Raw genomic sequence first — 14,278 nt, forward strand, 5'->3', positions numbered from 1 at the left:
TGAGGACTGAACTCCGAGGCTTGGGACCCAACCTCCAGGCCATGTTGCAGCATCGGGCCTGGGTCCAGGCTCCATCCTAGACTGAAGCCCAGGCATCAGTGCCTGGCATTTGGGCCGGGCTGAGGAATCAGCATTGAGTAGGCCGAGGTTGCAGCAACTTACCGTGGCCTTGGCCTATGCCTCACCATTGGATCCCCTCTGGGATGAGTAAGTGTGTGTGTGGGGGGGGGGGGGGATCCACACCCCCTGACATTTTTCTGCGCAGGTGGATGGGTGACTGTGAGGCTTCCGGAAGTCTCATTTTCAGTTTTGGCTGTTTTGGGGATTTTTTTATTGTTTGATTTGCATTTTTCAGACAAATCAAACATATCAAACAATCCACAAAATAAAATTTGTGGGAAAAATCTCCCAAAATTGAATCAAAAACAAAAACAAATTTTTCTCTCCTGCACATTCTTATCACACATTCAGCATCTTTGAAGACATTGATGCATATAATAAAGCAAGCTTTTGTCGCACATACAAAAAATACAGCATTGATAATTTTCTTTACATAATAGTAGTCATCTGGCTTCTGCAATAAAGATCCCCAGGAGACTTCTACCACGGATGGCAATAAATCTGGGGACGAAGGGTGCAGAGAGAGAGAGAGAGAGAGGGAGAGAGAGTGTAAGCACATGAGGATGGAGGAAGCTGGATAGAGGACTAGAGATGGACAGATGAAGACAAAGAAAAAACCCAGGATTGAGGTGGAGGAAGGACCAGAATTTGGGTGGAAGGAGAGGTTGAGAGAATACAGGATAGAGGAATAGATATCTCAGGTTGAAGAAAGATAGGACTGAGTTGGAAGGAAAGTGAAACAGGACAAGTGAGAGAAAGAGAGAACTGGGAATAAAGGGAAAGGACTGGGAGTGATTTTGAGGTTAGGAAGAGGAACACAAGATCTGAGATATAGAAGTATAATGGAAAGGGAACGAAGACCTGTGGGATTGGGATGAAATGACTAGGGATAGTGGGGGAATAGGGGAATGAGAGGACCTGGGATGGTAGGAGATGGAGAGGATTGGTGATAGGGGTGAGGAAGAGAGAGAAGCCTAGATTAGGGAGAAGGAATCCAGGGAGACAATGAAGGATGAAGGACATGAGGAATGGAGGACAAAGTGTATGAGAAAAGGAAGGAGGAAAGTGTAGTGGGTAGGAAAATTGGTGATTATTTTGTCATAGATTACACAAAACACTTATGTATAAGCATATACGTTTTACTTGTATGTCTGAGAACAATCAATAAAAGCATATAAGATTAGAGTTTGCAAAAAGAATATATACATAAAAATACTTCCCAAAGTAATATATCTTTGGCAATCTGGGAACACAGCGTGCCAAGAAACCAGCAACAGCTTATCAGGCACTTCATTAACTACTGTTAATGTCCAAAGCTATTCTTCTGAGCTGTTATTTCTCTGATTTCAAACAGCTTGTTTCATGTTGTTCTTTTAAGTTAATTCTTCTGACCTTTTTTCTAGTTTCTTCTCTGGGCTACTCCCATGTGTTCTTGAGGCTCAACTATCTATTCTTATCCCATCAGTAAGCAGTTAGGTGTGGCCAAGTGGCTACTGTCCTGTTTTCCTCTGATATCTGCACAGTTAGTCTCCTGAATAATTGCTCTTTAATATATCTGATCTCATGACTTATTTTTTGTTACAAGCAGGCTAAGAAAAATAGCATATTTTATTGTCAGAGCTTATAGGCCTTATATCAAATAATTACACTAATAATACCAGTGATTCCTCTGCTTCATATCTTTCTATCACGATAAAATATTCTTCCGCAAGCTAACTCCTTAAAATAATTTCCCACAGAAAGACAACTATGGAAGAAGAGGAAACAAAGACAAGGAAGAAGAAAAGGAAGAACAGAAGCAGAAAGAAGGAGATACAAAGATTAAAATAAACACTGAAGAACTGAAGAAAAGAAACAAAAACTTTTGAGAACTGAAACAAAAAAGAAAAAGAGAAAAAGACAGCAGAAAGAGGAGGCAGAAATGGAGCTAATAGAAAACTGGCAACACACAGAAATAGAGAGGAAAGAAATACAAATAAAGACAAATTTGAAAAATCCTTTATTTTAATTTTGGCAAGGATATCCTGCCTTTTCATGTTGTGCTTGATGGTGGAGGCAAGAGGCTCCCAGAGATAGTGGAAATGGCTATCTGTCCTTCTTATTCATCCTTGGTGTTACCAGTGTAAAGAACTGTTTGTTATACAATGCCTTGTGCCTCGAAGGAAAGGCATTTGAAAAAATAAATAAATAATATGGCATTTCTCTGAAATGGCCTGGGGAGTGTGAGTGTGAGTGTGTGTGTGTCTGTTGGGGAATCAGAGGTAAGGAGGGGCAAGAGGGCATTATGTGTGGTGCACTGAAAATCTCCCTCAATAATTGCTCTCCTCTTAGCAGCTCTGACGGTCTTCTTTAGAATGAAAACTGAAGCATTGCTTATTAAGCCAGAACAAAAGCTATCCTGAGTGACCCCCAAAAGGGGAACTTACTCTTTGATCACAACATCCTATGTTCATGAAGTACATTTCCATGTTGTAGCTCCTCAGATCCATTGCATTTCTCTTCTGACCTTCCTGATACTTGACCACATATTTATATTGATTCTCTACCTAATACCCTACCCAGCAGGTTCAGGACTGGTTACTTCCTGGCTGGAAGAGCTCCAGGAAATCCAAAATCTTCTGCTGATGAACAGAGCAGAGCTGACAGGAAAGTAAAACTTTTACATTATTATAATAATGAAGCAAGACAGAAGCCATGTAGTTAAGCCCTTATAAATAGCACAATCAGAATAAGGAGTCAGATGATTGTCTCATTGCTGTCAAAGAAAATGCACTTAAAGAAAACCCCAGCGAAAAATGACTGTAACAGCAGGACTGTAACTTGGGATTATACACTAACAAGTATATAATTGGCCTCTTAGCTTCCTTCCGGGTAGTTGAAGATACCAGATCTGAATCTCAGGGAGTAATTATAATATAACTGAAGTAGAAGTGGTACCTCCATTAAAATTTTAACAAATGTGCTACTTTCCTACAGATTCTTAATTATTATTTATCACAACTAATGAATCTTTAGGAAAATGAAGTCAGCAATGTATGTTCTGTCCAGAGGACCTATTTACCATTTTGATGGACCATGGAGTTCAGGGATGGCTTAACCTCTATGTGACATCGATTTCCTGTCCATTCTTCTTTACATCTGGGAACACAAAGGATATAAATCTTGTGAAAGTTTGGTCTGGGAAATGTAGATATATCTCTTTTCCAATAGAACTCTAGAACAATAAACAAACATAGTACATTAGTTTTGCATATTTTCTTAGTCAATGGAACACACACACTTGTTTGTGCCTAATAAAGCAGCAACTTAAATTGAGAGGGAACTTACTGATTTTGCAGTAAGGAAGGCTATTATTTCTAGGGATGTGAATCGTTTTAGGACGATTAAAATTATCGTCCGATAATTTTAATATCGTCTTAAACCGTTATGGAACACAATACAATACAGATTCTAACGATTTATCGTTATAAATCGTTAGAATCGTGAGCCGGCACACTAAAACCCCCTAAAACCCACCCCCGACCCTTTAAATTAAATCCCCCACCCTCCCGAACCCCCCCCCAAATAACTTAAATAACCTGCGGGTCCAGCGGCGGTCCGGAACGGCAGCGGTCCGGAACGGGCTCCTGCTCCTGAATCTTGTCGTCTTCAGCCGGCGCCATTTTCCAAAATGGCGCCGAAAAATGGCGGCGGTCATAGACGAAAAAGATTGGACGGCAGGAGGTCCTTCCGGACCCCCGCTGGACTTTTGGCAAGTCTCGTGGGGGTCAGGAGGCCCCCCACAAGCTGGCCAAAAGTTCCTGGAGGTCGAGCGGGGGTCAGGGAGCGATTTCCCGCCGCGAATCGTTTTCGTACGGAAAATGGCGCCGGCAGGAGATCGACTGCAGGAGGTCGTTCAGCGAGGGTTCCGGCGCCTCGCTGAACGACCTCCTGCAGTCGATCTCCTGCCGGCGCCATTTTCCGTACGAAAACGATTCGCGGCGGGAAATCGCTCCCTGACCCCCGCTGGACCTCCAGGAACTTTTGGCCAGCTTGTGGGGGGCCTCCTGACCCCCACGAGACTTGCCAAAAGTCCAGCGGGGGTCCGGAAGGACCTCCTGCCGTCCAATCTTTTTCGTCTATGGCCGCCGCCATTTTTCGGCGCCATTTTGGAAAATGGCGCCGGCTGAAGACGACAAGATTCAGGAGCAGGAGCCCGTTCCGGACCGCCGCTGGACCCGCAGGTTATTTAAGTTATTTGGGGGGGGGTTCGGGAGGGTGGGGGATTTAATTTAAAGGGTCGGGGGTGGGTTTTAGGGGGTTTTAGTGTGCCGGTTTTTCGATTTTTCGATTTTTAACGATGTTCCGGCGAGGGATGGGGTTCGGGAGGGTGGGGGATTTAATTTAAAGGGTCTGGGGTGGGTTTTAGGGGGTTTTAATGTGCCGGTTTTTCGATTTTTCGATTTTTCGATTTTTAACGATTTTTCACGATATTTTACCCCCCCAAACGGCAACAATACGATTCCCTCCCCCTCCCAGCCGAAATCGATCGTTAAGACAATCGAGGACACGATTCACATCCCTAATTATTTCCCCTCTTTTTGAAGTATCTAAACTATTAAAATATCTTTTGGAAAACATCTTCTTTGGATAAAGCATAAACTCCACATCTGCTAAAGCAATATGAAACTGCAAATGACTGCAAACAGTAAATGTATTTATTATATTATAGGAGGTTTAATCATCTTGGTTTTAAAGCCCCTCACATAGAGGTAGATTTTAAATGCCCGGCATGAGCCAAAATAGGGAGAAGCACACATAAGTTGGGTTTGCACATGCCCCTGAATTTTAAAAGCCTCCCTGATGCATGAGCATCTCCTGCTGCATGCACATCTCACTCAATTTCAAAAAGGGACATTGTTTGTGCGGGACATTAGCATTTGGGGCATGGCCAAGAGATGAGCATGTAAATATTTACGTGCCCTAGTCCACTACCATGTAAGTTACCTCAGCTGTGGAGGAGGCGTATGTTGTAAAAAAACGTCATTTTGGAGGGGATTAAGTGGTCTGAGGTAACTGGGGGCAGTGTAAGTTATTAAACCAGGGGGATTTGGAGGTCCTAGCTCAAAACTGGGTGAAGTAGTGGACAAATTGGTGAAACTGGTCATGGTGTGGATGCACACCGGTTTTAAAATACCCTGACTTAAGTGTTAGAAATAAGATTTATGTACCTACTTAAAATTAGGCATACGTGTGTGTGCTCAGGCTATTTTATAACATGCACATTTTTGTGCATGCAAGTTATAAAATTGCCAAGTTCCTAGGTGTGCCAATGTGTGCTCACACGCCGCTTTGAAAGTTACCATCCCTGTATTCCAAGGGCCGTCCTCCATTCCAAGAGTTTAAGAAGTCCAAATGTCCTATACTATCCTTAAAGCTTCTCTTTTTTTCAGGATTCCCTGTCGAGGAGAAGGGAAGTATAGAGCCTATTCTCCAAGGCCTGAGCATTGTTTAAAAGTCTTTAAGAGATACAGTAATGATCATGCAGGACATGGATATGGTTAGGTTATAACATGACTTTAATGATGGTTGATATTAAATGGATATAAATAACAATTTACAAGTCCTTGGTCAATACAATTTATTACAAGTTTCAGTTCCAATAAATCATTGACTCTTTATAAATTAATTTACTCTGATCTTCTGTTCCACATCACTTCCCAAATATAGGGGGAGTTTTGGAGCTCCTTCCCAGTACTGGTGGAATAGGACACTTCAACTAAATTTAGATGGCATAAAGTCCCATTTATCATACCTCCAAATGACCTCTCCTTTTCCAAAAGAGCATAATATTTGTCACACTGGGTCAGACCAAAGGTCCAACAAGCCTAGTATTCTATTTTCAACAGTAGCCAATCAGGGTCACAAGTACCTGTCAGGATACCAAAAGGTCAATAGATATTGCCCCTCATTTTAATTAATCCCACCCAAACCCCTCCCTAATCCTACCTCTTCCAAAAATTTGCATTTGCACTATGCAATAGGGATGTGCATCCGTTTTCCACGTATTTGTAATCCGCAACTTATTTTTTGCTATCTGTTAAATACGTGGGGAGGCGAAACGCATCGCGACTCCCCACTTATTAAAAAGATTTCTGTTTTATTCGGCCTCCTAAATAAAAATTTAAACCCCCACCCTCCTGACCCCCCCAAGACTTACCAAAACTTCCTGGTTGTCCAGCGGGGAGTCCAGGAGCCATCCCTGCACTCGTTTGCTGGTTCATGATGGCGCTGATAGCCTGTGTCACAGGGGTTACCGGTGCCATTGGTCAGCCCCTGTCACATGGTCACCGGCGCCATCTTGTGCTCCTACCATGTGACAGGGGCTGACCAATGGCACCGGTAGCCCCTGTGACATAGTACGGGCAAAGGCTATCGGTGCCATTTTGAGTCCTGGCATCGGATGGCCGGTGTGTAGGAGGTCCACCGGGACCCCCGTTGGACCCACAGGGAATTTTGGCCAGCTTGGGGGGGCCTCCTGACCCCCACAAGACTTGCCAAAAGTGCAGCGGGGGTCTGGGAGCGACCTCCTGCTCGCAGGCCGTCCGATGCCAATACTCAAAATGGCGCCGATCGCCTTTGCCATCAGATACATCAAGTAACATCCAATAATTAAAACTAATAATTATTAAATAATCCTCCACTTTACATATCTGAGAATGTTGGATCTCCAGATGTCCGATGATCATGGTGGATTAGCAGGGGAAGAGGAGGGTTGATTGTTGCACACAAACTTTCTCCTCTCACACACACACGCTCTGTCACACATGTTCTTATTCACACACACACGCTGTCGCACACATGTTCTCTTTCATTCACAGGGGCTACCGGTGCCAATGGTCAGCCCCTGTCACATGGTAGGAGCACAAGATGGCGCAGGTGACCATGTGACAGGGGCTGACCAATGGCATCGGTAGCCCCTGTGACACAGGCTATCGGCGCCATAATGAACCGGCAAACAAGTGCAGGGATGGCTTGTGGACTCCCCGCTGGACCACCAGGGAGTTTTGGTAAGTCTTGGGGGGGTCAGGAGGGTGGGGGGGGGGTTAAATTTTTATTTAGCAAATCCTTTCCCCGTTGACTATAATGGGAACCGGGAAACGTATTGCAGATTGACAAAGTATGGAATTCTCCATACTTCTGCATGAAACGGAATCGACCATCCACGTATACGTATCACGAATGCAACGAAAACTTTTTGGCTGCACATCCCTACTATGCAATAGTACTAATATCAAATGCATTATGGTGTTAACGCATGCGTTAACTCGTTATCATGTGCATTAACGCCATAACACATTTTGATGAATCACCCTATTAATCTGCTATGTCTAAATACTAACCTGGGCATTTTTTAAACAACATGTATGCCTGATATAAACTCAGGGATGTTAACAAAATGGTGCATGAGCTCATATTAGCATGTGTGCACTGGTACATGCCCAGGACATGGAGATTTTATAACTTGCACATGCATATGTGCACACATTATAAAATTAGCCTGGGCATACACATATATGTGCCCAATTTTAAGTGGGTGTGCATCTAGATGCGTAACTTCCACTTCTACCATGTAAGTTGGGGAATTTTAAAAGAAGTGCACATCCATGCCATTGCCAGTTTCACCAAGTTCACGTTCGCCCAATTAAGAGCTAGGTCCTCCAAACCCCCCTGATTTAAAAACTCATATTCCCCCCCCCACCAGTGACCCCCAGACCCTTAAATCTCCTCAGGTATGGCTAGTTTTTTTTTATTATTATTTAAACTTACACCTCGTTAGCAGAAGTAAACTTACATGGGACTTGACCTGGGTGCGCACCCAGCCACATAAGTATGTGCATACACATTTATTTATTTATTTATTTATTTATTAACTTTTATTTACCGACATTCGTGCAGCACATCATGCCGGTTTACAGAGAACTCAGGTGGGCGATACAATAAAACAGTAAAAAACTATGTACAAAGAATAGAATAAGAGTACAAAATACAAAATAACAATGTAACCTTAGAACAAACTCCTATTTCTTACAAAAAGGACACATAAACAGATCATGGTTGAAAACGAGATAACTTAAGCAGTAGGCGGGGATGAAGTTTCTTTTAGGGTATCCAAGGGGGGGGGGGTGGGGGGGAAGGGGGGGAAAAAAGGGTGGGGTGGAGAAAGTTCAGAAACAGCAGGGGCTGGGTAGAAATTAAATTTGGTTTGAGTCGGGATAGGCCTGTCGGAATAGCCATGTTTTGACTCCTTTCTTGAAAATTTGCAGGGATGTCTCTTGGCGAAGGAGGGTGGGGAGGGAGTTCCAGAGGGTGGGGCCGGCGACGGAAAAAGCTCTCTCTCTGGTGTGAGTCGAATGTGCTGCCTTTAGAGATGGGGTGTGTAGAGTACCTGCTTGGGTTGTTCTTGTGGGTTGGTCGGAGGAGCGGTAACGAGGCGTTTCGTCGAGCCAGGTGTGATTATGTTTGTGTAGGGACTTGTGAAGGATGGTGAGGGTTTTGTATTGCGAGCGGAAGGAGATGGGTAGCCAATGTAGGTCTTTTAGTATGGGGGTGATGTGGTCCCTTTTTTGTGTGCCTGTTATGATTCTAGCCATGGAGTTTTGTAGAATTTGGAGGGGTTTGATGGTGGAGGCGGGGAGTCCTAGTAATAGTGAATTGCAATAGTCTAGTTTTGTAAGCATTGTGGTTTGTACGACTGTGCGGAAATCGTGGGTGTGGAGGAGGGGTTTGAGTTTTTTTATGATGTTAAGTTTATAGAAACCCCCCTTTAGTAGATTTTTGATGTGGGGTTTGAAACTTAGGTGTTGGTCTATGTAGACGCCCAGATCTCTTACAAGCTGGATCTGAGGGGTGGCTGTGGTAGTATTTTGAGGAGTGTTCTGTCGCATTGGGAGAGTGAAACGTTCAGGTTGCTTGGAGATGACAAGTAATTCTGTTTTTGACGAGTTTAGAGCTAGGTGGGATTCGGATAGTGAGGTATTTATGGTGGCGAGGCAAGATTCCCAGCGTTGCAGAGGTTCTTTTATGGATCCCTGAAACGGGATGAGAATCTGCACGTCATCTGCATACAGGAAGAATTTTAGGCCAAGTTTGGAGAGGAGGTGGCATAGGGGTATGAGATAAATATTAAATAGGGTGGAGGATAAGGATGATCCTTGGGGTACGCCTTGCGTGATAGGTATGTGTGAGGATTCGTGCTTGTCGATTTTTACTAGATACTTTCTGTGTGTGAGGTAGGAGGAGAGCCATGAGAGGGCTGTATCGGCGATACCTATTTCTGTTAGGCGAGTCATTAGTATCTGATGGTTGACAGTATCGTAGGCAGCTGAGATGTCTAGTAGGGCGAGTAGGTACGAGTTTCCGTATAGTGTCTGTCATGGCTAGTAGTAAGGTTTCAGTGCTTCGGTCTTTACGGAAACCGAACTGTTGAGTGTGGAGTACATTGTTGTCTTCTAAAAACTCCGTTAGTTGTTTGTTAATAACCCTCTCTAGGACTTTGGATAGGAATGGGAGATTGGAAATTGGACGGTAATTGGCCGGGTCTGTGGGGTCGAGGGTGGGTTTCTTTAGGAGGGGCTTGACTATGGCCAGTTTGAGTGGGTCGGGGACACTGCCTGCAGTAATAGAGCAGTTGATAAAGTCCTTAATATGTTTGGTGATGGTAGGGGTGATGGAGAGGAGGGTTTTTGAAGGAATGGTGTCTGAAGAGTGTGAGGATGGTTTCATCTTTTTTAGGATAGCTTCTACTTCTATGTTGGTGGTGAGGTCAAATGTTTTAAGGGTGATCTTATTGTCATTGGGGATGGGGGGGAGGGGGGTAGTGTTGTCTGGGAAGCGGAGAAGAATATTGTCGATTTTATTCTTGAAGTATAGGGCTAGTTCTTCGCATTTTTTGTTGGAGATAGTATCGTTCATAGTTGGTGCATTGGGATTAGTTAGTTCTGAGACATATGTGAATAAGGCGTTTGCATTGAATTGGTAGTCGTGGATCTTTGCCGCGTGGAAATCACGCTTGGCTTGGGTAATTGCATGACGGTATGTGTGTAGAGTGTTGTTATAGGTGGCTTTGAGTGAAGCTGATGGTTGTTTGCGCCAGGCGCGTTCTTTGGCTCTTAGTTCTTGTTTCAAGGTTTTTAACTTGGCGGAGCACCAAGGTTTCCTTTTCTCCTGTTGTGTAGAGGGTATTTCTTTGTGGATGATGGGGCATAGATCGTTGGCTATGGTTGTAGTGAGATGGTTCCAGGAGTGTAGTGCGGTGTCTGGGTTAGTGAGATCGATATTAGCTATTTTGTTGAAAGCTAGGGTGAGCTCTTCTGTAGTACAGTGTTTACGGAAGGAGATGGTTTTATGGTGTTTTTGTGTGGAGGGTGTGAGGGGTTTGGTTTCAAGGGTTGCATTAATCAGGAAATGGTCGGACCATGGTACTGGGGTGACTACGGGTGGGGTGGCGATGGTTATTTTAGAATTCACGAATATTAGATCGAGTGTGTGGCCTGCTTTGTGTGTGGGTTCGGAGATGATTTGATTGAAATCTAGGGCTTTGAGGGTGTCCAGTAGAGTCTCGCAGGCGGGGGTGGTGGGGCGGGTATCCACATGGAGATTGAAATCCCCTAGTATAATGGTAGGAAGGTCTGTTTTGATGTTGACGGTGAAGTATTCAGTGATGGGTGAGGGATCTTTTTCAATTAGGCCTGGGGGGGGCATAGACTAGACAGATTTGTAGGGATTTGGATGCAAATAGTGCAATTTCTATTTTGGGTGGTGGTTGAGTGGTTTGGAGTTTGAGGTTGAGTCTTTTCTTGGCTGCCAAGAGTAGACCACCTCCTTTCTTTTTCGGCCTTGGAATGGAGAGGAGGTCGTATGACTTTGTGGGGAGTTGGTTTAGAAAAACCTGGTCGGTTTGGCCATGCCCTGAAATGCCCAAGTCCAGCCAAGACCTTGCCCCTTTTTTGATCGGCGTGAGATGTGCATGCCTTGGGAGATATGCATGCATCTGGGTGGCATTTAAAATGTGGAGGATACACTAGTCCGACATGATTTTGGCATATGCTGGCATATGCTGGGTTTTAAAATTCACCTTTTAACCTTTGTGTTGTGCTGGAGGTTGACCCTTGGCCTGGCGCAGGATTGGTACGGCCCTCTGGGAGTTCCCAGGTGGCACCTGCTGCCAGGAGGCGGAGCACACAAGGAGAACGAGGCTAGCTGGAGCTTCAGCAATAACAGTCCGGGGGCTCCTTGGGTTGAGCCCTTGGATTTCCAGACAGCCTGGACTTAGGTGGGCCTCTGAGGATCTCCCGGAGAGGTAACAGAGAGGTGTGCCCACCACAAGCAAGGGTGCATGGCTTGTGGAGAACTGGACTAGACCGAAGCAGAGAGAACCGGAGGACCAATGGAGAGTAAGACAGGAAACTGGTGGTCCTCCTGTCAAGACAGGCAGCGCCTATAGGTCTAGTTAGAAGAAGGCCACAGGTAGCATCCAAACAGGCCGGATTGGTGGTCACCAGGACAGCAAAGAGAGTGTCCTTATGGAGCACAAGGGTCAAAGCCAGGGTATCAGTCCAAGGATAGTCAGCCAAAGCAAGGGTCAGTTCCAGATATCAGTCCAAGTGTGGTCAGTAGCAAGCAGAGGTCAGTTCCAGGGGGCGGTCCAATTGTAGTCAAGGCAAGCAGTGGTCAGTTACAGGTGGTGGTCCAATCATGGTCAGAGGCAAAGCAGAGGTCAGTTCCAGGTGGCGGTCCAATTGTGGTCAGAGGCAAGCAGGGGTCAATACCGGGAATCAGTCCAGACATTGTCAGGCTAGCCGAGGTCAGTACCGTGAGATCAGTCCAAGAAGATACAACCTGGGTAGCAGGACAGGAACAGGAACAGACGCTGGAGCACAGGAGGACCACGGGAACACAGGAACGCAGGAGCATGGGAAGACACAGGAACGCAGGAGCACTGGAAGACACAGGTACACAGGAATATAGGAACACAGGAACACTCGAACAGGCAAGGAAGAGAATGCAGGAACACAGGACGGCAGCTAGCTTCTCCTAAGAGATGACCTGTGGCAGTGCTCGATGGACATCCTGCCGGACCAGGACTCTGGCCACCGAGGGAGTAGACACCGAATGGAATGGAAGGTCCAGGGTACGGTCGACAGGAGATGAGATCCGGGGCGAGCACTGTTCAGGACAGGAGTGACCTGTTTGCCAAGGCGAGGATCAAGGGAAAGGGACCTCGCTTATATGATGAGACTCAGGTAATGTCATCGGGCGGCGTCTGGGCTGAGATTCCCACCCTGGGCTCTTTAAAGGGCGGAACGTGGGCCGTGCACATCCCTAGAGGCAGGGCTGAGGATGCTGAGGACGCGGATCCCCAACGGGAGCTCCGCTCTGAGGCCTGTGAGGATGGCGGTGAGTGGGGTAGGTGCAGAGGATGCCTAGAGCTGGCAGCTGAGGCGAGGGAAAAGTGTCCGGAGCTCATGGAGGGAAGCGCAAGGTGAGCAGGCCTGGTCACGGCACCAATGAGGCCAGGATGCGCAACACTTTGCAGTTGCTCCTTTCAGTTTCTTCCTACTATTATTCTCATTTTATCATAGTTTCCCCTTTTCAAAGTTAAATGCTATTGCAATATATTTTCTTTGTGTCCTCCATCCATTTATGAAGTAATATTGGATCATTAATTGATCACTATTGCCAAGTGGCCCTAATAGCATTGTTCTGGGTCAGGCAGACATCCGAGTTTGCCATCCAGGCAGCTAAACTTTCTTTCCAATCAGTTCTCAAGACAAAGATTCTTTAAGCTTGAATTATTTCTTGTACAGGTAAATTCTACTTACAATTGTTGCATCTCAAACGTAAGCCCCAAGGCAAAGATCTTTGGTAACTGGAGACAGGGTAGAAGGAGGGAGAAGGAGGTCTCTTGTGTAGCAGGAGTTAGTTTATGGTAGAGGTAGGAAGCATGAGGGATATGAGGCTGATTTAGTCTTCAGAAGACTTCCAGAAGAAAGGCCGTAAGAAAGAAGGGTTTTACAGAGTGCTGCTGGCTCAGAAGCAAGCATGGGCAAGACTGAATTCTCGTCGAGAGCTGCTAAAGGAAACACCTCCACAAGCTGGGGGCAGGGGCGCAAGGTCCAATTTCAGCGAGCCTAAGAACCATGTGACACAGGGGGAGCATGAAGGGCAGTCCCTTGAGCCTATAAGGCACCTAGGAAGACTCAAGATAGATTGAGGGGCATTCAAGCTCTTCCGATAGTGAGAGAAAGTGGAGGGGGGATGGAGCTTCTCTTAAGGGCAAAGGCATACAGACTTTTATCATGGGTTACAAAAAGTATTTCAATATCAAGAATCCTCAGAAGGGAGGACTGCACTAAACACAGTTAAAGTACAATATGTACAGATACAAACATGTACCCGCTGCTGGGGACAGAACAAGCATTACCTCTCATACCAAATCATTTTTTCCCACTAAGGATTAGATCTAAAATAGCTCCTCTTCTCATCAGTTCCTCAACCATCTGTTCCATGAAGCAGTTAATTATTTAATCTATAAACTTTAGCATGTCCTGATGTGACATTTACCCAGTCAATTCTGGAGTAATTGAAAATCACCCATTATTACTGTGTTGCAAATTTTATTAGCTTTCCTAAGTTCTGCTAGCATTTTCTCTCTAAACCAAGTGCTTCTGAGCGACATAAGAACAAAAGAAATGCAATACTGTGTCAGACCAAGGGTCCATCAAGCCTAGTATCCTGTTTCCAATAGTGGCCAATCTAAGTCACAAGTACCTGGCAAGTACCCAAACATTAGATAGATCACAAGTTACTATAGTTTATTAATTACCGTAATAGCAGTTCATGGATTTATGCTCTAGGAAATTATCCAAACCTTTTTTAAATTCAGTTACACTAACAGCTTTCCCCTCCATGGTCTAGTTTGAAAGATTCTCTATCTTCTTTTAAAGGTTACTGCCAGCAGCCTGGTTCCACTCTGGTTAAGGTGGAGTCTATTCCAACAGAATAGGCTCCTCTTTCCCCAGAAGTTATTTATTTATTATTTATTTATTTAGAATTTTTTTATACCGACATTCTTGAAAAAAAAATATCAAATCATATTGGTTTCCATTTAAACAGA

General features: G+C 44.9%; 1 protein-coding gene across 1 annotated transcript in view; it reads right to left on the bottom strand.

Annotated features, from left to right (window-relative positions):
• Window positions 1-14,278, bottom strand: part of MALRD1 (MAM and LDL receptor class A domain containing 1) — a 954,719-nt gene that overhangs the window by 89,780 nt on the left and 850,661 nt on the right. Inside the window, exon 38 of the mRNA XM_029587045.1 lies at window positions 3,182-3,258. Coding sequence (XP_029442905.1) covers window positions 3,182-3,258 — 77 coding nt within the window. The remainder of the gene's footprint in view (window positions 1-3,181; window positions 3,259-14,278) is intronic.

This window comes from Rhinatrema bivittatum, chromosome 2 (genome assembly GCF_901001135.1).
Source record: "Rhinatrema bivittatum chromosome 2, aRhiBiv1.1, whole genome shotgun sequence".
In the NCBI taxonomy this organism is placed as follows: Eukaryota; Metazoa; Chordata; class Amphibia; order Gymnophiona; family Rhinatrematidae; genus Rhinatrema; species Rhinatrema bivittatum.